The sequence below is a fragment of the Labeo rohita genome, chromosome 9 (genome assembly GCF_022985175.1).
Source record: "Labeo rohita strain BAU-BD-2019 chromosome 9, IGBB_LRoh.1.0, whole genome shotgun sequence".
Lineage (NCBI taxonomy): Eukaryota > Metazoa > Chordata > Actinopteri > Cypriniformes > Cyprinidae > Labeo > Labeo rohita.
Genome location: NC_066877.1, coordinates 20,888,941 through 20,911,088, shown reverse-complemented (window position 1 = coordinate 20,911,088; position 22,148 = coordinate 20,888,941). Strand labels below are relative to the sequence as shown.

The 22,148-nt window shown below is 36.0% G+C and overlaps 2 protein-coding genes across 6 annotated transcripts in view; one reads left to right on the top strand and one right to left on the bottom strand.

The window, feature by feature from the left end:
- Positions 1–1,026: 1,026 nt before the first annotated feature.
- Positions 1,027–9,175, top strand: klf5b (Kruppel-like factor 5b). The gene is made up of 4 exons (XM_051118827.1): positions 1,027–1,262; positions 2,223–3,021; positions 3,624–3,683; positions 5,788–9,175. Exons 2-4 carry the CDS (start codon positions 2,235–2,237, stop codon positions 5,964–5,966), a joined length of 1,026 nt encoding a protein of 341 aa, XP_050974784.1. The 5' UTR covers positions 1,027–1,262; positions 2,223–2,234; the 3' UTR covers positions 5,967–9,175.
- Positions 9,176–13,597: 4,422 nt separating this feature from the next.
- The window catches only part of klf12b (Kruppel-like factor 12b), a 56,154-nt gene continuing 47,603 nt past the window's right edge, over positions 13,598–22,148 (bottom strand). For all 5 annotated transcript variants that reach the window (XM_051118823.1, XM_051118821.1, XM_051118825.1 and 2 more), the window contains exons 5-6: positions 16,832–16,989; positions 13,598–15,066 (exon numbers count right to left, since the gene is read on the bottom strand). In XM_051118823.1, coding sequence (XP_050974780.1) covers positions 14,885–15,066; positions 16,832–16,989 — 340 coding nt within the window. In that variant the 3' untranslated portion in view covers positions 13,598–14,884. The remainder of the gene's footprint in view (positions 15,067–16,831; positions 16,990–22,148) is intronic.

Below are 22,148 nucleotides of genomic sequence, written 5' to 3'. Positions count from 1 at the left end.
AATGGACGAATAATATAGAAATTCTAAAAGCATGTTATTTATTGTTGTACTGTAACATATATACCACATAAAATGGTATTTATACAATATACATACATCTACTGGAAAATTAAAAAAAAAAAAAAAAAGTATAAATTACCAAAAATGTACAAATGCACTATTTTTCCACCTTATCCCAGGGGGAGAATCCCTGTGCAGATCATCACATTTGTCTGGATTTTTCTTTAAAAAGTTAATGTATTTATTTAAAGTTTTGTTAATGTATTAACTAACATGAACGAACAATAAACAATCCATTTATTACACTAATTATTAATCTTTAATAATGTTAATTGTTTGTTCATGTTAGTCCGCATGTGCGTTAACCAATGTTAACAAACACAACTTGTGGTTTTAATAATGCATTAGTAACTGCTGACTAACTGCTGATTAACTAAGATTAATAAATTCTGTAGAAGTATTTTTATTCTTAGTTCAGGTTAACTAATGTTAACTAATGAACCTTATTGTAAAGTGTTACCGTTTCTTATTATGTTTTTGTCTATAGTGTTTTATTTTCTAGTTAATGCTCACTGAATTATTCAAGGATGTTATTATGGTGTTTTGTGTTTGTATGTGGGACACTGTCTTTATATTTTTTTCACAGCTGCTAAAAAAAATGCTATGAAATGAAGTCAGTTTTGATGAATTTTGAGTTTCACAGTAACAAACATTTTTAAAAGCTAAAATAGGATGGTGTGTAAAATTATATGATTTAATGGCATATTCACCACTAAAGATATGCAACACCAAAATATCTGTATTTGCATATTAAAGTTTTGTTAATCACAGCAGCCAATTTTAATCATATATAATAATATTTTTATTTTTATTTGTTTATTTCCTTTACAGTGCATCACCACGTTTTTTCTTTCTTTACAAGACTATTACAGATCCTGAAAACCTGTTTGGGTGAATTATTAAATGTATGATGACAAAGCCCCGCCCCGTTTTGAGGCATTGAAACGAGGCAGTTGCGTAATTTGTCTTGTCAAACGCGTAAAGCGCTTGACATCTCTGGCTGGCTGTCGTGTCGTTCTCATTTGCGGCATATTGAATGACGTGATCTCCAGCTTATTTCAGCGGAGGACATGCGGTTATGGGCAACGCTTTGTTGAGCAGGATCCACGGCTAGAATAAAACACCTCTAAGAACTGAGCGAGGCATTGAGAGAGGACGATTACAGTGGATTTAATGACACTCCATCAAAGCATCACATTCTGGTAGAGTGAATCTGTAATCGCATGTTACATTGGTAAACAGTGCTGGGTGGCAAGCTTTCCGAAACGCCTGTGTTATTTATGCTTTTGATCTAAAACATAACATAATCGCTGCAAAGCTTATATTTTACACTAATGTTTTCTATTGGTGTTCTCTGTCTAGTACGTTATATATGTGAAGCATGCTGGATGAATTGTGCTGAACTCTGCACTGACCTTAATCTGAAAACTCCATAACAGCAGAGCAGCTGTAGGCTCTAAATTCAGATGGAGTATTTCCTAGTTTATGGATGGCAGAGACAGAGAGAGAGAGAGAGAGAGAGAGAGCTTGCATGAGGGTTCCTTCTTCGGTGTAAGGTAGCAACAAGCCTGTGTATTTAGAGATGCACACAAGCTGACTTGAAAATGCCAGAAATTTAAGTTTAAGTTGATCTTTGAGTTTATAAGTGTGTGTGTGTATACATGGGAACACAATGGGCGAAAAAGTCAGGTTGGAGATGCATTCCAACAAACTTGTCTTGTAATTCTCAGAAATATGTGCATTGTTTATTAAAAAGGCTTAAAGGATTTATGCCAAAGAGGTAAATATAATAAGTGAAGAAAGCTATTCATTAGCATTGCCATGTCAATGACAGTTGCTTGGGTGAAAATATGCAATGTTTTAAACCAATCAGCTGAGTGGTAAATCCCATGTGACTAATGACTATAGAGTTTCATGCTAATGGAACCATAAGAGCCCACACAGTTCCAAAACCATCACTGAGCAACCGTCCTGAACTGTGATGAACACAGTTTGTGCCCTAAAAAGAATCATATACTGGTAAAACTGAAATATTTATGATTTTGGGTACGATTAGTTGCTGACAGGGACAATCAGCGAAAGCTTGATTTTTGCTACGTTATTGTTGTTTCTGTTCATGTATGCTTTTGTGGTGAATGAAACCCATTTTTTCTGTTCCTCAGATCAAAAGAGATATGGATGGGTACCTGCCGCCTCAGTTTCACACGTTGTCAGACCACAAGAAGTTTTGTCAAGAGAATTCCCTGACGATGGACCAAGGCACTCCATACAGCATAAACATGAATGTTTTTTTACCGGACGTCACCTATCTACGGACCGGCATGTGCAGACCTGTGAGGTCTGCGGCGCCGCAGATAAAGACAGAACCTCTACATTCGTCTTTCAACTACTCCAGTTGCCACGGCTCGGTTGCGCCCACCATGACGCACCCAGAGTACACAAACCTCTACAGCCCAGCTGCAGAAACAGGTAGCAATGTTTACGTGAAGCAAGAGACGCCATCCCTCGAATTCCCAGACGTTCCGCTGTTTCAGCTGTTGAATTCAGAGCTCGAGCCTAATGTGCCTGGTGGCACAGATTCCCACAATGCCGCATGCCCTCCGATGCCAACGTATAACGCCATTCATCCGCAACCCAGCCATATTGCGGAACGACCGCTTTGTAATATGAGCAGCAGTGGATATTCGCTAACTGCCCAGTTTGCTCAGCATCCTCAGAAGAGGGCGGCATATTTACCACCCTCTCCTCCAAACTCAGAACCAGGCAGCCCAGATAGAAGGAAAGAACTCATACAGAACTTATCGCCTCCTCCATCATATGCTGCCAGCATGGCATCTAAAATGGCAGGTCTTACCCCTGGACCAGCTATTTCTGTCCAAACACAAGCAGCACCTGCCCAATACAACCGCAGAAACAATCCAGACCTAGACAAGAGGAGAATACATCACTGTGATGTACCAGGTGAGACTGAATTTGGCATCTAGATGCTTTAGTACAGTACGTGACACTTTATTTGACAAAATATTCAAGGCCTTAAAAGGAATCTGCAGCTTTTTCCACATAGTCCGTATGACGCAGTACAGGCTTAAATAGCTATTCAGGTGATTTAATAGATATTGTTGAATTGATATTGTGGACTGACATGACTAAACTTTGGGCAATTACCGGTCTTTAGGTTGGACTTTGACTGACTAAGAGGCTTAGGACACAATGGTGAAACCTTTTGACATTGTATTTGAGGCCACTGGACAAGTCAGAGCTAGCTAGAATGTTAGTTCAAAGGGTAGTTCACCCCGAAATGATAATTTCCTCACCCTTGAGTTGTTCCAAACCTACGTGACACAAAGAACCTCTTTGACTTTATTTATGGACAAAAAACAGACATTTTTCAAAATATCTGCTTTTGTGTTTCTCAGAGGACAGAAGGTCATGCAGGTTTAGAACGAAATTAAGTTGAAGAAATCTATATTAATACTATCCCTGTAATGTTTATATAATAGATATGAGCCTTAATGTTCAAAATTATGATATATATTAACATTTATTGTCTTCTTATACGTCAGGATGTAAGAAGGTCTACACCAAGTCCTCACATTTGAAGGCCCATTTACGTACTCACACAGGTAAGACATTTAATAAGCAATATCACACAAGTTGTTCACCTGTCATCAAATGTCAAAAAATAGAAGTAGAGATGACAGATTTTGAGTCATTTCAGACATATAACAGTTACAATGTCCATTATGTCCACAAATTTTCTCTCAGCAAATGTTGAAAATTATACAAGGAGCCTTCTAAACAAACCCAAACTATGCAGTTCAACTGCTATTTATTTAACAGATATACTAATCAACACAACCAAAACTTATTTTTACCAACTGACATCATCTGTATTTATTTGTGAAACATTCTTATATAAAGTATTATACATCCGTATTTATTATTGATGCTTTTTTTAATGTCATCTATTCCAATGCTGAAAGTAATGATAAACTGATGTTGATTCAGTAGCCAGTCACAGAAATGGTGAGTTCAATCAATGAAAGATCCATAAGACTGATTCTGAGTCATTTTGAATGATTCATTAAAAGCACTGGCTCATAAGGGTCATTTGGTCATGAAAGGTACTACAGTGGTTGTGCTCCATTTATTTGATTCACTAAAAAGAACCAGATTTGTCATTTGTTTGTGTACCAGACTTTTTTATTGCATGCAGCCTGAGTGTGACTCTATAGAAAGACCTTTTCTTGCCATTATTATGCACAGGGTTTGTACAAGGTGCTTAAAGTGCTTGAAGAAGAAATTTAAGACCTGGAAAACTCGTAAAAATAATAATATTCCTGAAGGGGTACTTGAGTGTGCTCGAAAGTGCTTGAATTATTGAAACGCAATCTACCTATAAAATAAGTGTTAATTTTTGTCAATAAGCACATATCTTTCATGCAAAATTCACACAATTTCAAAAAGCAGCATACTTTTTCTGCTTATTTCAGTTAATGTCATAAAACTAGTGAGCTAAACCAGTAGTAGTACTGACAGTGTCGTGTAAACATGGATGAAGACGTGAAAAGAGAAACAGATTAATCAAATCAGTTAAGTGATTCAAGTCATTTACACTAAAACCACTCCAATTAATTAAAACTTTGATCATTTATTTCAAGCGATTTACTAGCAAAAACCAGATCAAATTAAAAGAGCCATTCATTTTCGAACTTCGGCATCGCTTTTCATGATTTTCAAGGAGCTGTTTGAAATTCCGAATCAGTTAAACCGTTGTGTTGCAAATTGATTCACTGTTTCGAAGCGCTCAAATCGGATCGCGATTCATTTGATTCAGATCGGGACTTCAGAGTGGGGTTGTAAATCATTCTGTGAATAAATGATTTGTGAATAAATGAGTCCTGATCTGAAATGATGGTTCGCAAATCATTATTCAGATCAGGACTTCAGAGCGCAGATCGCAAATCATTTGATTTAGATCGGAACTTCAGAGCGGGTTTGTTAATCTTTTACTTCAGATCGTAACTTTGGAGAGCAGATCTGAACTTCAGTGCGGGTTTGTTAATCTTTTACTTCAGATCGGAACTTCGGAGCACACATTGCAAATTATTTCATTTAGATCAGAATGGGTTCGTGAATCTGATTGCAAATTATTTGATTTAGATCAGAACTTCGGAGCGGGTTCGTGAATCTTTTTCTTCACATCGGAACTTCAGAGCGCGGATCACAAATCATTTGATTTAGATCGGAACTTTGGAGCGGGTTCATAAATATGTTGCTTCAGATCGGAACTTCGTAGCGTGGATCATAAATCATTTGATTTAGATTGGAATTTCGGAGTGGGTTTGTGAATTTTTGCTGCAGCTCGGAACTTCGAAGCGCAGATCGTGAATCATATGATTTAGATCGGAACTTTGAAACGGAGTCGTGAATCTTTGCTTCAGAGCGGAACTTCGAAGTGCGGATCGCGAATCATTTGATTTAGATCGGAACTTTGGAGCGGGTTTGTGAATCTGTTTATCTTTTTTTAGAATTTGAAAGATAAGACATTGTTTGATAAGTGAGATCTCTGAAGTGCTTGAAAATCCAAAAAGTAGTGCTTGAAAAGTCCTGGAATTTCGTTTTACAGTATCTGTACGAACCCTGTATGCAGTACATGCCGTTTTCTCTCATTATGTTGTTGTGGTGTTCTCCCCTAAACCTGTATTGGCCTGTGTTTTATTGCAGGCGAAAAGCCATACAAGTGCTCATGGGAGGGGTGCGACTGGCGATTCGCCCGTTCTGACGAGCTAACGCGCCACTTCAGGAAGCACACGGGGGCCAAACCTTTCCAGTGCGCCGTATGTAGCCGTTGCTTCTCCCGATCGGACCACCTGGCCCTCCACATGAAAAGACACCAGAACTAGAGCCGCCTGCTCTCGTTGTTCTGACGGTGCCGCAGGAGGGCTATCAGGACCTCTGCTGATGATACTAATTAGGATTTGGGTGTGTTGGTTAATCTTGGGTTTTGGCAGTTCATCAGGTACAACAGGACCAAACCCTGCCGTCGGTACGGCTCCTGTGGTCATAAAACCAGCTAATTGATGAGAACTTGGCTCATTTGCCAGATGGGACATTCTTTTGACATGTTTGTTTGTTTCTTTGTTTGTCTGCATACTTTAAGGTCATCATTTATGACGTAACTACTTTTAATGTGCCTTTTTTACCTTGTAGAATTGAGGTGCCACGTAAAATGTACAACGTTCAACAACTTGTGGGCAGTTTTAATCTTCTTCAAAGCAATATTCCAGGTTTAATACAAGTTGACATGTTATTGTGGCTATACCTACTGCAATTAATTTTTGTGGTAATCAACATTATGCCACAAGGATTATCAACTTTTATTGAACCCAGAATATTCCCGTAAATGACTACTCGTACTTGTATCACAAGGTAAATCATAAAATGAGCTGTAGTCGTGGTTGTAGAAGCAAACTCCAAGAATGTGAGCCACAAATGCTGAATCACAATGAATTAACGTCTTACAAAAGCAGCACTTGATAAGAAACAGAGCTTCAGAAATTTGTGCGGGAGCCGCCAGGTAATTAGAAAATTAAATGTAGCTTCAGAACACCAAAGAGTTGGATGAAATCCAAACTATGATATGTTTGAAGAGGATTCACTTGACGTAGGCAAAAAGAGCACAATCTGAGGACTGATCGAACTCCTTTATGTTAATCCCTGTGTTTTACTGAAATGCAATAAGTGGTACAAATGCTGTATTTTTCCTGGCAAGACGACAGGTCGGATATCGATTACTTCCATAGTTGTTTATTTTTCCTTACTATGCATTTGTTTGGGATAAATGATAGCTTTAAATGTACATATGACGTGTATTTATTTTTTTTTAATTTCCATTTTATAAAATGTAACTCAAGGCTTACATGCACCGGGTTACTGGGAAGTGGTTTGTTCAAACTACTAGTGCTCTAAATGGCCGCATTATGTGGAACAATGTGGCAGCTGATTGTTTACATTAGTTGGTTTGGCTTATGGTGTGTGTTACATCTGTATGTGTGGCCTCATAAAACCTCTTATTTTCCATTACAGTGATAAAAATGTTTTCCGCCTTATTTTTCAGAGATTGCAAATGTGTAACAGAAGGGAATCGTTACAGATGACAAGCTGATGTTGTTCCTGAGATGGAAGTAAAATAGATTGGGGACATATGGAGTTGGTTTTTATCTGAGGTAATGTAATGCGAGGATCCACGGTGTTTATGTGTTTTAGAGAGGGAGGAAGAACATATAGCTCTAGAAGTTCTTGATTCGGTGACCAAAACCGAAAGAGAAAAACTCAAATTGCTGTAATTAAAGGTTCAAACTGCTTAAGATTAGAATGTTAAACACACCCATTAATCACTCTAATTTGCAGCACTTAGATGAGTACAGTTACTGTTAAATATGTACATCATTACTGTTATTACACATAATATGGAGGCAGATCTTTAAAGTCTTAGTCTGTCGGGTTGAACTGGAGTGTCCAGTCATCCTGGCTCACATGTGATTAGGTGAATAAATGGAGGTGTGGTTACAGTTGCTAATACGGCCTGTCAGAGTTAAAATCACAGAGTTAAAAGTTGATGGTGTTGAGCGGCAACACCCAATTAAATTGATACTATAATTATCGCGCCTGTATACAAATCACTGAGTAACAGCAGAAAGGCCTCAGTCATTAAAAAAAATAACCTGACATTTTCACAATGCATTCTTTTCATCACTAGGGTGTATATTATTTTATGAATCAGTTCTTACATAAGCGACCCATTCTGAACATGAGCAATTCACTTATGCTATTGTCCAGAAATACATAACAGTTAGGCCCACACAGGAACAAATACACCAGAAACACCAACTGAATAGACTATGTTGTTATACTGTTACATTTCTTTACAAGAAACTTTCTCTCTAGGATTATATGTGTGGAGATAACAGATACTGTACTGTAACTTCACAAGTATGTATGCTGACAAATACTAAGATGGAAAGGTATTGGATTTGTAGTATTTATCAAATAAAAGTACAATTTTTACGTAAGATATAAGACAATCGCCACTTTTGAGGACGTATTGTCCAGCTTATGGTGTGAGCTTTATCTGTCTGGCCTCTTTTCAGCAAGGTTAGCATGCTAAGCACAGAAAATACACGGAAAATCTGTGTATTCAAAAACCGTTCAATCAATCCCGGAACATGTTTGCGTTCACACAGAAGGCTCTCCGGCAATTTTCCGGAATCAACGTGCGGCGTAAAAGGGGCTTTACTGTATTGCGCCGACTCGCTGGCCAAACAGACTGATGTTATTTGATTATTAGTGATCGCCGACTAGTAACTTTAAGACTCTGTGTTATATAATGCTTGTTAAACATGCTCGGAATCAGCAGAGCTGCTTTGTCTCTGAGGAAGATTGTTATCGTGAAGTCAATGCCTTCATGTTTCTTTGAAAAGCCTTGTGTCAATAGGGAACTCATTTATTTTCTTTCATGGAAAGGAACAATAGTTTAATTCACTATTTGACCTGACATTTAGATGATCTTTGCAGATGAGAGTATGGATCAAACAGTAGCTCAGCTGTGATCCTCTTTAGTGAATGCCATTTACTGAAAGCACTTCTAGGATCGCTGTGATGTTGCTCATACCCTTAAGGGAAAACTATCGAGTTATTCCCACAAAAATCACACTGAAAGCAATTTCAATGGAATGTTTCATGCAACACAAAAAAATGTAGTAATTCTATTTATATGTTGTTCATCTGACTCAAAAGTTTTATTTCTTATAAAGGCCCTGAGGTGTGGATAAATTGAGATTTTAAAGTTACAGTCTGTACAAGGCTGTATTTATTTGAACAAATTAGTTATATTGTGAAATAATACTACAATTTCAAATAACTGTCTTTTATTTTAATATTTTTTTATAATGCATTTTATTCCTGTGATGGCCATTACTTTACTGTTTAGTGTCATGCGATTTGTAAAATTCTGATTTGGTGCTTAAGAAAATGTTATTTCTATTATCAATGTTGAAAACAGTTGTGCTGCTTAATATTTCTGTGAAAACCATGATTTTATAAATGCATTTAAAACATTATAATTGCCTTTAATGTCACTTTTGATCAATTTAATGTTTGATTAACTACATTACCAAAAATAAAATAAAATAAAATTTATATGGTAGCTTTAGTAGGAACTAGCATGTTATGTTACTCAAATCCAAAAAAAAAAAAAAAAAAAAAAAAGAAAAAAAGAAAACATTAAAATTCTCATGGGAATCCACAGGGCAAAAATGCTAAACAAGTAAATGTAAATACATGACTTTATGCCAATATGTTCCATACAAAATGCAAGTTTATTAACTTCCATGCCTCCGATTAGATTATCAAACAAGTATAATGTGTAACCTCAATTTCAATTCACAGCTCAATCTTCTGGAAAAAAGAAAAGAAAAGAAAATACAGAGAATAGCAAAAAGCACAGAATATTTAGACAACTTCTGGAGAAGCAAAATAAAGCTGAAACACTTTTTAACCTCTAAAATGATTGGGACGTGACATCTTCCAACAGAATCCAATGGGAAGGGAATCCCTTTGAAGTGTAGTAGGGTAAAATATCACAACTTTACAGTAAAACCCAAAAATAAAAAGAAAAAAAAAGCTCTGAATATATTTACAATACACACACTATACATAAATACAAGAAAGATAATTACAGAATATCAGCAAAACAAGAAACAAAGGCCATTGAGTAAATACTTGATTTCAAAGAAAGTAAAGTAAATACATAAACAAAGGCAATATTTTACAGAGACTCGAGGGGGGAAATGCTGTTCACGGAGGAATTATGCCGTACCACCAGTGTCTTAACATTCAGATTTCCATAACTGGGGACGCATGAGAAGTTCACACGATTTTATAAAGTTAGAGGTAAACCAGAGTCCTGTTAATTAAGCAAATGTGTCCTTCTGTAGGTGAGTAATACCATATAAATCTTATGCAGCTTCCATAGGAGACACATAAAGAATGTTCAAGAAACACCAACCGGGATATTTACAGCTTCAAAATGGTTCATAAGGCTCAGTGCATTTCAAAGGAACATGTCTGGGTGATTAAACCAGGGAAACGGTGAAAATCTTTATAATACTAGGCACTCGTCATTATTGCATAACTTTGACCCTGTTTGCCTTTACAAAATTATGCCACAAAAAACATAAGAATGCCAAAGGGGAGGGGAAAGTAATGCAGAATTGAGTTAAACAAATTTTTAAAAATTGCAATCTTACCGGTGTAATATTAATCACTATACTTGTAAATTTGTGGCTCGTGACTCTTGAATACTATGTTGGAAACCCATTGTTTTTGCTTTCTTCACATTTTTAGAGTCAGTACTGTATAAAAACATTGAAATTGTTAAATATGAGGCAGCACCGCCTGAATACTGTAAAGAGCTGAACATTTGATTCGATTGTTCATAAAAACTGCATGCAACTGCAAGCGGTTTCACTCGAACCGGCTCTACATGTGTGTTTACAGGGATAGCTCAGTTGAAAATGAAAAATTGTCATCCTTTACTCACCTTCGTGTTATTCTAAATCTGACTTTCTTTCTTCTTTCTGAAGAGTGTTTTTGTCCTAAAAATGTCCAAACAAAATTCTTCTAAGTATCTTCTTTTGTGTTTCACAGAAAAGGTTTGGAATGACATGAAGGTGAGTAAATGATGACAGATTTTGTCATTTTTGGCCTAAGTATCCCTTTAAGATGACAAGCCTTTGTTGTTCTCACACACTGTTGAACGTTTTTTATTATAATAGCTGAATGAATGTCTCTGAAAAATCTGCATATTACGTATAAAGATAATCCCTTGTATTTTTAAAAAAAGCCCTATTTTAATAGGTATTTACAGCCTGTAAAACTGAGCAATATCTTTTCACTTTCACATATATTACAACATCTTTAAAAGTATTTTTTTTGTACAGAAAATAGTCATATGCAGATGAAGTGCCTCACATTACAGACACGCTTCAAAATACAGAATATGATGATAAGATACATTGGTGATTAATGTCACGTCTATCTTAAAATAATTACTTCCATACTTCATAAAAACAAGGTGCTCATGTTATGTTCAAGCCCATATACAACAGAATACGCACATGTGTACACAGTGAGGAACATAAAACATGGTGCATCATAATACTTCAGAATGAACAAACAAACAAGAAAATGTTAGAAATGGATTGGTCATCTCTAACGGACAAACGGTTACTAAGTAAAGAATGTTTCTACTGACACGTTTCCTTTCACAGCATTTAGCTTCCTTTTGTTGGTGACTAAATGTCCCTACATGCCCCAGCAACTGTGTGACTGATTGTAGATTTAGTCAGCGTGTTTGATCACCCCTGCATGCACAGGCAGACCGTGAAGTCAATGTGAATTCTAGTAATATGTAATCGTCTGAAAGTGGTCACAAGGCTTTCTGTGGCCACTTGAAAGTGCATATGGATCAAAGGGACAGAAGACTTCGACAGCTTATGACAGCTCTCCTTAAAAAAAAAAACTTCTTAGTGAAGACCTATGGAACACGGATCATACAGTGAAATTATCTGGGTACAGTATGTAAAAGAATTAGTTGTATTCACACGTGCGGCATATTGCTTTTTAAGTATCTTTTAGTTAGTGTAGTGTGTGTCTATATGTGTTTAAGTTAAGAAATCCCTCTTAGAAAGCTAGAACGAACGAACGAACGAACGATAGATAGATAGATAGAGAAGAAATTTCTTAACTAAACATTAGAACAGATTCTAAAAGAAACAGATATGGCTCAGTAAATATTTGAATCACTTTAAAGAAGATGTAAAAAAGAGAAGAAAACCACTAAGAGTCTGTCAGGGATCCTTTTGTAATTCAGCTCACTGACTGCACTCTACTGGTGACTTTTGAGATCGTTTAACTGCTGTGATGCTAGGATGAAATATATTTGAGTGGAAAAATGTATGAACGTTGGTAACACTTCACAATAAGGCCCATTTCATTAATGCATCAGGTACCATGACCTAACTATGAACAATACTTTAAAAGCACGTATTTACCTGGGTTACTGATACACCAATAGCCAAAACAACAAGTGCTAACTAACATTACTGTATGATGATCAAAGATAAATAGTGTAATATATCATGAATAGAATAATGGTATTTTATTTATAATTTACCTAGAATAAGAATTATTTAAAGTGTTGTACATTCAAAAGTTTGGGGACATAAGGATTTTTTTTAAATAATCATTATTAGGTTTCGCCATTAAAAGGATGCATTAAATTGATCAAATGTGACAGTAAAACATTTATAATGTTACAAAAGATTTCTATTTCAAATAAATCACTTTCTATTTATTTCAGAATCATTAAACAAAAACATACGAAGCACAACTGTTAATAGAAAATGTTTCTTGAGCAGCAAATTAGCATATTAGTATGATTTCTGAAGGATCATGTGACACTGAAGACTGAGTAATGAGCTTTGCCATTATAAGAATAAATTACATTTTATATTATAATATACATATGTATAGTATCTACACTACCAGTCGAAAATTCTCTTCTGCTCACCAAGCCTGCATTTATTTGATCCAAAGTACAGCAAAAATAGTAAAACTGTAAAATTTTTTTGCTATTTAAAATTAAATTAAAAATTAACTGCTTTTTATTTGAATATATTTTGAAATTTAATTTATTCCTGTGATTACAAAGCATCATTAATCCAGTCACGTCATCCTTCAGAAGTCATTCTAATATTCTGATTTGCTGCTCAAAAACATGTATTATTATTATTATTATTATTATTATTGAAAACAGCTGCGTAGAATTTTTCAGGTTTCTTTGATGAATAGAAAGTTCAGAAGAACAACATTTATCTGAAACAGAAATCTTTTGTAACATTATAAATCTTTATCATCATGTTTGAACAATTTAAAGCATCCTTGCTAAATAAAACTATTAGATTATGATTTCTCTCCCCCCCCCCCAAAAAAAAAAAAAAAAAAAACTGACTTTGGCTTTTGAATGGTATAGTGTATAATTTTATATCAGATAAATGCTGATCTTTGAATCTTTCTATTCATCAAGGAAACCTGAAAAAAAATATTAACAACTGTTTTAAATATTGATAATAATAATAATAGTAAAAAATGTTACTTGAACAGAAAATCAGCATATTAGAATGATTTCTGAAGGATCATGTGACTGGAGTAATGATGCTAAAAATGTAGCTTTGATCACAGGAATAAGTTACATTTTAAAACATATTCAAATAGAAAGCAGTTATTTTAAATAGTAAAAATATTTCAGAATATTACTGCTTTTGCTGTATTTTGGATCAAATAAATGCAGGCTTTGTGAGCAACAGAATTTGTTTAAAAAACATCAAATTTGTAATATTTTACAGACTGGTAATGTATATGATTATTTGAATTGATTAAATTGTAATATTAATTCAATATTAATTCATTTATATAATATTTTTAATCAAATAAATTCAGCCTTGGTGAACTTCAGAGATTTTTCAAAAACATTAAAAATTCTTACTGACCCCAAACTTCTGAATGGTAATGTACACTGTTAGTTCACTGTTACCAAATGCATTAACTAACTGAAGTTTTATCAAAATAATGATCAAATGGACACACTGATGATTGCAAAGACACTTCATAAATACAAAGCGAAGGACAAAGCCAATGACCAGTGCTGTTGTACTGACCATAACTGACATCAGGCTTCATAATTCAAAAGCAATCTCACAAAAGGAAAAGAAAACAAAGGACATTCAAGAGATTTCCTCAGCATATTCTAGAAAGTCGTGAGAGACTACACCTCCAAAATGTGGCAGTGAGAAATCCACTATAAATAGAAGAGGTATCTGAAATATAGAAAACAAAGCGGCACTGGTAGAAATCCAAAGTTTTGACTGTGTAGATGAGTGAGGACCAGGCCAGCTCACCCCTGTGGTGCTCAAAATAAGTATATTGCTCCTCCACCTTGAGTTACCTGACCCTCATTATCCAGATTTACACATATTTTCCTAATTAGTGAGTCAATGTGATAATATTAAGACAAATGTGGAGAGTAGACTGCAGAAGCCCACCTATGTTTTATCAAATTCAATCAATCAACAGAAGATATTATGACCAAAATGAACACTATGATAAATTGTTCGTTGTGTAATCTCATTCGCTGGTGTGTTAACCTGTAAATGGCAACTTCGGAAACCTCTAGAATCACTGGCCCAAAGTCTTCATCATTAGAAGATCCGCTAAATCCTTCTCAGATCTGGCTCTTGATGTTCCACAAAAAGGTAAATGTAAAAAACTGTGCAAGCATACCATTCACGGTCACGCTCCCCTGTCAGAACGACACGTAAAGCCATTCCACTCTTCATTTCTTCACATTGTAGATGTTGAGTGAGAAGCAGCCATGTTAAAACAGACCACACGGATGATTCGGAAAGGAAAAACCAGAAAACAAAACCGTTTGTCCGAGTGAAATAATCCTTTACACAGACACGAGACAATTAACATCCTGGACTCCAATGTTTCAGGCCTGTAGATGAGCCTCCTCCCTCCCTGACTGGACCCTGTTTAGCTCTGCAAATGTGGGGAAAGCATCATACTCCTCCTTCGCTTGCTCTTTTACCCTCTCTCTCGTTCTTTCTCAGGGGCAGGGATGGCCGTTTCGGTGTCCAGCCCAGCTGAACGCTATTGGGGGAGATCCAGCTCTCCCGTGTGTGTGAGCGAGTGGGTGGCTTCAAACCAGCATGTGTCTGCGACGGTGCAGGGCCAGATGGTCTGAGCGGGAAAAGCTTCGGTCGCAGTCCCCGCACTTAAAGGGTTTGACCCCTGTGTGCTTACGGTAATGCCGTGTCAACTCGTCCGAGCGGGCGAACTTCCATGTGCAGCCGTCCCAGGTGCACTTGTATGGCTTCTCACCTGGTGGATATAATGAGCCATATTTAAACAAAAATAAACACCAATGTAATTTTGGAAATATTGAAGAAGTTCCAAGAACCTTTGTCATCCAAAATGTTCATGTCTTTCTTTCTTCAGTCGATAAGAAATTATGTTTCTTGAGGAAAACATTTCAGGATTTTTCTCCATATAGTGGACTTCAATGGTGCCCCCAAATCTGAACTTCCAAAATACAGTTTAAATGCAGCTTCAAATGGCTCTAAATGATCCCAGCCGAGGAAAAAGGGTCTTATCTAGCGAAACGATATATACATATATATATTTTTTGTACCTGTAATGCTTGTCTTGTCTCGTCTAAGTGCACACATGTCTGTGTAATCCTGGTCAATATAGTTAGGGTATGTCGAAAAACTCCCATGTCGTTTTCTTCTTCAACTTCAAAATCATCCTACCCCGCTGTTTTACCTTTTTTTTTTTTTGTAAAGGGTGTTTGATATTCTTTGCATGTTCACTTTGTAAACACTGGGTCTGTACTTCTGCAGCGATGGGTGGCGATTTTTAAGTTGGGGAAGAAAACAAGATGGGAGTTTTTTGACATACAGATAAGACCCTTCTTCCTCAGCTGGGATCATTTAGAGCCATTTAAAGCTGCATTTAAACTGTATTTTGGAAGTTCAGATTTGCGGGCACCATTGAAGTCCACTATACGGAGAAAAATCCTGAAATGTTTTCCTCAAGAAACATAATTTCTTATCGACTAAAGAAAGAAAGCCATGAACATTTTGGATGACAAGGGGGTGAGTAAATTATCTGTACATTTTTGTTCTGGAAGTGAACTTCTCCTTTAAAGGGGTCATCGGATGCCCATTTTCCACAAGTTGATATGATTCTTTAGGGTCTTAATGAAAAGTCTATAATATACTTTGGTTAAAAATTCTCAATGGTTGTCTAAAACAACACCTTTTTTACCTTGTCAAAATCAGCTCTGCAAAAATCATCCCATTCTGAGGGACTGTTCCTTTAAATGCAAATGAGCTCTGCTCGCCTCACCCCTCTCTTCTCTCTGCTACTCAGAGAGATTGTTTACTTTAGCCACATTTAGCGTGTTTAGCCGCGAAACTTGCTAACTAGCACGTTATTAGAAAAGGTGATTGCAGAGATTCATTAAAAAAACTTATACTCACTTCTGCTGTAGGTGAAGCTGGATCACGAATGATTTGCGTGAACATAGACAGATATGCATCTGGGAGGCGCATCTACATATAGGCGCAAACGTAATCCACTGCATCTTCATCGGCTCAGATGTCGGGAATAAATGACGACCACTATGTTCATAATTACATCCAGCAACACAACACCTCAATCGCTCAATCAGAGATATTCTTGTCTAACTTACATCCCTGCTCCGGCATTGAAACAGTGGAGGTCTGACTGTTACAGCTGATCTGATGTAGAAGCTCATGTCAATCAACTATCGTGGGAGCGGCCTCTGTGGGTGTGACGCCACAGAATGGCTCATTTTGAAAAAGGGGATATTATTTTCACAGATTAATTAAAAATCACTGCATGGATTTTTATCATTATAGGGTAGATTTGTACATACACTGCCAACACACATTTATGTTCAAACAACATGTAAAATTGAAGTTTGCATCCGATGATCCCTTTAAGAAAATCCTAAATATATATATATACATATATATATATATATATATATGAAAATATGAAACAATCAAGACTGGTTAATGGTTAATGGAATAGTTTAGTGTTTCGTGTGCTGACGAACCTGTGTGTGTCCTCCGGTGTGCCTTTAAATGGGAGCTCTTGGTATAAACTTTATTACAGCCGGCAAAGTCACACCTGTGGATGCGTCTCTTCTTGGAGTCCGGAGATTCAGGTGGCTGTGGCCGTCGAATGCTCTCAATACTGAATGGTGACATGGAACTGAGAGAGAGAGTGGGATTTTAATCACCCTGTAGAGGGCATTACAATATCGCCAAGTGACCTTATTTAGCACACTAAGAAATTAACTGAGACAGCAACATGTATAGTTGAGGTCAAAAGTTTACATACACCTTGTAGAATCTGCAAAATGTTAATTGTTTTACCAAAATAAGAGGGATCATACAAAATGCATGTTATTTTTTATTTAGTACTGACCTGAATAAGATATTTCACATAAAAGACGTTTGCATGTAGTCCACAAGAGAATGTAATAGTTAAATTTATAAAAATGACCTAATTCAAAAGTTTACAAACACTTGATTCTTGACACTGTGTTGTTACCTTCCACAGCTGTGTTTTTTTTTTTTTTTTTTGTTTAGTAATAGTTCATTCTGAACAGTTAAACTGACCTTTCAGGTCCCATTTTTTCAGCATTTTTGTGTATTTGAACCCTTTCCAACAATGACTGTATCATTTTAAGATCCTTTAAGAGCTGGGGGGTGAAAACTTTTTGAATTTGAAGAACAGGGTAAATTTAACTTATTTATGGGAAACATGTATGTATCTTCTTTAGCCTCTGAAAGGCAGTACTAAATGAAAAAATATAATATTTAGGCAAAATAAGAAAAATTTACATATCTTCACTCTGTTCAAAAGTTTTCACCCCTGGCTCTTAATGAATCGTTTTTGTTCTGAAGCATCAGTGAGCATTTGAACCTTCTATAATAGTTGCATATGAGTCCCTCAGTTGTCCTCAGTGTGAAAAGATGGATCTCAAAATCATACAGTCATTGTTGGAAAGGGTTCAAATACACAAAAATGCTGAAAAACTAAAAAAAAAATATTGTGGAACCTGAAGGATTTTTCTGAAGAACAGCTGGTAGTTTAACTGTTCAGGACAAACAAGGGACTCATGAAAAACTATAACAAACAACAACAACAACAACAACAAAAAACAAAAAACAGCTGTGGATCATTCAGGTAACAACACACTCAATTTTATAAATTCAACTATTATTTTCTCTTGTGGACTGTATGTAAACATGTTTTATGTGAAGTATCTTATTCAGGTCAGTACTAAAAAAGTAACATGCATTTTGTATGATCTCTCTAATTTTCGTAAAATATTTGACATTTTGTAGATTCTGCAAGGTGTATGTAAACTTATGACCTCAACTGTACATAAGCTAACTGCTGCCACCAAGTGGTAAAATTATATAAAAACAACATTTTGAAGCAATAGTTAAGACCTGGGCCACGTTTTCCTCACAAAGAGGGTTAGGATTTTTGTGTTTCTGAAACAATTTGATCAAAAATACATTAATATTGTCAATTATTATTACCATTTAAAATAGTTGTTTTCTATTTATATATATTTTGAAATGTAATTTATTTCAGTGATGGCAAAGCTGAATTTTCAGCAGACATTACTTCAGTGTCACATGATCCTTCAGAAATCATTCTAATATGCTGATTTGCTGCTCAAGAAACATTTAATATCATTATAAAAGTTGAAAGCAGCCATGCTTCTTAATATTTTTGTAAAAATGGTGATACATTTAAAAAAAAAAAATCAGGATTTTTGGATAAATAAAATATTCAACAGCATTTATTTGAAATGAAAATTCTAAATGTCATTTTTGATCATTTTACTGCATTCTTGCTGAATAAAAATCTTAATTTCTTTCTAAAAAAATCTTATTAAAGAGATCAGCACACACATTTTCACAAATTGCCATGCCTCAGATTTATGAAAAAAAAGTGCTCAAAATGTGTGAACTGCATGAAACAAGTATTCACTAAGTAATATTTTACAAAATGTTCACTGATAAAAAAAATTAAATGTTTTTGACTGCTTGTCCATATTGCTAATGTTCTACTCATAATGTATCACTAGATGGCGCTGCAGACCTGATGCATTTTGCTGGTACAACGCAAACACTCAGAGGCCAAAAAAATCTTTTTATCTTACAAAACAAGTCATAATTCTTACAGAGAAATGACATTTGCTGCTTGTTAGCAACATTAAAGGGAATGTCTTGACATACTTATTCCAAAAATTATTACACAATATTGCACGATCAAATGAATAAACTGTACAGCACTAACACTGTCTGTTGTGATTGCTGTGAGAAAATGAATTATTGCCATTCCAGACGGTGGGACCGCTTTCAGACTGTAAAGCTGGCTCTCATTGAGAGGATTTGTACAAATCAACCAATGAGCTCACTGAACTGTTGGAGAAGAGCAGAGAGCCACGTAAGTGCGAGGACACGCTGTGTTTGAAAGCGAGAGAGCGTACGAGACGTTTTATTCCATTTCTCCCATAGGTAGAGACAGAGGAGAGCCTAATTACATTACATTGTCCTTGCTCGCCTTCCCTTCTAAGGTAATAAGAGCTCTATGTCCCCTGCTCCGCTGATTGGCATGGGCTGGGCCTGGCAATAAAGGCCGAGGGGGTGGAGCCAGACAACCCCTCCAGTGAACTGTCTCCACCACACGCAGCCCACTTCCTGTTTCTCCCCTGCTCCTGGGTCACCTGTTGGTGTTGGTGGGCTGCCAAGCGAAGGCCTAGCGGAAATGAGCCAATGTGTCAGAAATGAGGCTGAACTCTCTCTCGCTGCCTCGAGCAAACACACGCAGAGAGCGAAAGAGAGAGAGAGAAAGAGACCCAGGAGGGGAGAAGTGAAATTGAGAAGAGGAGACAAAGAGAAGCCGAGAAAGAGGCAATGAGCCAAACAGGTTGTTTTTTTTTTCTTTCTCTCTCTCAGAGAAATTACAAGAGAGCAAGAGAGAGAGTTTCTGTGAGAATGAAAGTTGGTGGCAGATAAAAATGGAGGGGGGCTGATGTTGGAAGGAGAGCTCGGAGGGAGTGAGGGAGCACGAAGGGAGTGACAGGATTTACAGTGGAAAGACTTTCAGCGGCGAACTCTCACAGGATGTTTACAGTCTGATATATTTCAGAGGGGACGCCACTGACATAAATAGTGATACAGTAGTCTGACTCGCGGGAAATGACTAGAAAATACACATCCACCTGACAGGTACAGATGGTTATTCTCCTTAATATAATGGGGATTCGTCACAAATCATATCTAGATGCTTGTCCAATACACATCAACCAATTTATCGAAAACTGTTGTGGTGGAAACTGGCACTTTTTTTTTCAGGTTTCTTTGATGAATATAAAGTTCAAAAGACTATGATTTCCCTTGCTTAATAAAGGAAATATATATTAAAAAAAAAAAAAACTTACTAACTCCAATCTTTTGATCACTTGTGTATATGCATATGATTTTATTATTTATTAATTGATTTATTTTACTCAATATTACTGGGATTCTTAAAACTGAATACATGGATTTTAAAAACTATCAACTAATTAATCGAAAACTGGACCACATGGACATAAGGATCTTAATTTGTATATATAAGAATAAATGAATAAATAAGTTTTCCATTGATGTATGGTTTGTTAGGATAGGACAATATTTGGCTGAGATACAACTATTTGAATATCTGAAATCTGCAAAAAAATAAAAAATAAAATAAAAAATTAAGATAATCGCTTTTAAAGTTTTCCAAATGAAGTTCTTAGCAATGCATATTACTAATCAAAAATTAAGTTTTGATACATTTACGGTAGGAAATTTACAAAATATCTTAATGGAACATGCTCTTTACTTCATGTCCTAATGATTTTTGGCATAAAAGAAAAATCAATAATTTTGACCCGTATTGTTGGCTATACTCATGCTACTTACGACCGGTTTTGTGGTCCAGGGTCACATATAATATAATGTAATAAACATTGGTCTCATACATCTCCTACTGTCCACAATAGGTGTCCTCTAAATTCAGGTAAGATCCAACAACACCAGTCTGGTACTAGGATTATTTGCCCAACTCAACCCTCACTTCCCTCAGCAAAAAGAGGACATCATGCTACTTTTAGTTCATACCCCACTGGCACTTTTCTCCCCACTTTTACTTAAAATTGTACTTAAATCAAAGCCTTTTGGTGGGTCCCACCACTGATCCAACCATGTCTGTTTTCACTCCACGTCAAAAAGTAACATATGCTAGTGCTGTCACCTACTGTAAAACAGTGCGGAGCTCTGCCACCCAGATGATGCCTAGACCTTTAAAACAGCTCTTGTGTGAACCCTGCATAACCCTGTCATCCTGGCTTTGTGCTTTTGTCTTTGTGTTTCTGTGTGGAGGGGGTGGGGTGTATGAATTCTTCTGTATGTTGAAATAGTCAAGCTCTCTGTCTTTTTGTCTCTACTCTCCCTTCAGAGTGACCAATGAAGTAAGCTTTCTCCTCAAGGCTCAGGGTGTTCTCTGATACACTCCTCTAAACATTTGTCACAACAAGACCTGCGTCTCGTCCAGGCTGCAGAAAGGAATGACAGAGAAGAACCAAGGAGGCAGGGAGAAATTACTGTAGGTCTACTCTAAGACTTTTACTGTATAAAATAAAATATATAGCATATATTTTAATATATAATATAATATACAAAACAATATTTCATAACTATACAACTGTATAGAAGAGAGAGAAATAAAATGAATATTTAAAAAAGTACTATATGTGACCCTGGACCACAAAACCAGTCTTAAGAAAAGTTGTCCAAATGAAGTTCGTTGCTGTGCATATTACTACTCAAAAATTAAGTTTTGATATATTCAAGGTAGGAAACAGGGTTGGGGTCAATTCAGGAATGAACTCAACAATTCCAATTCAAAGAAGGAAATGGAATTGGAATTCAACAACAATTACAGGAAACAGAGTTGGAATTGAAGTGGAATATTCAATTCAGGGAAATTCCACTGAATTCCGTTTATTGCTGTTTCTGTGCATTTATTTGTGATTGCATTTAGAGACATACATTTGAACTTTATTTATGATGCTTTACAAATACCAAGTAATGTATGAAATAGAGTTGATCAAACGCAAGTAAATAAAAATGAGAACTGTACATTATGAATTAATAATTGAATGACAGTGGTGATAAGTTTCTGGATGTACTATACATTCAATATATGATTACCACATAATATATGTCTCAACTCACAAAAAAATGAGTCATGTTCATTCATGTATTTCATTCACTTTTTATTGCATCGAATTATCATAATTTCCTGAAATTTGGCAT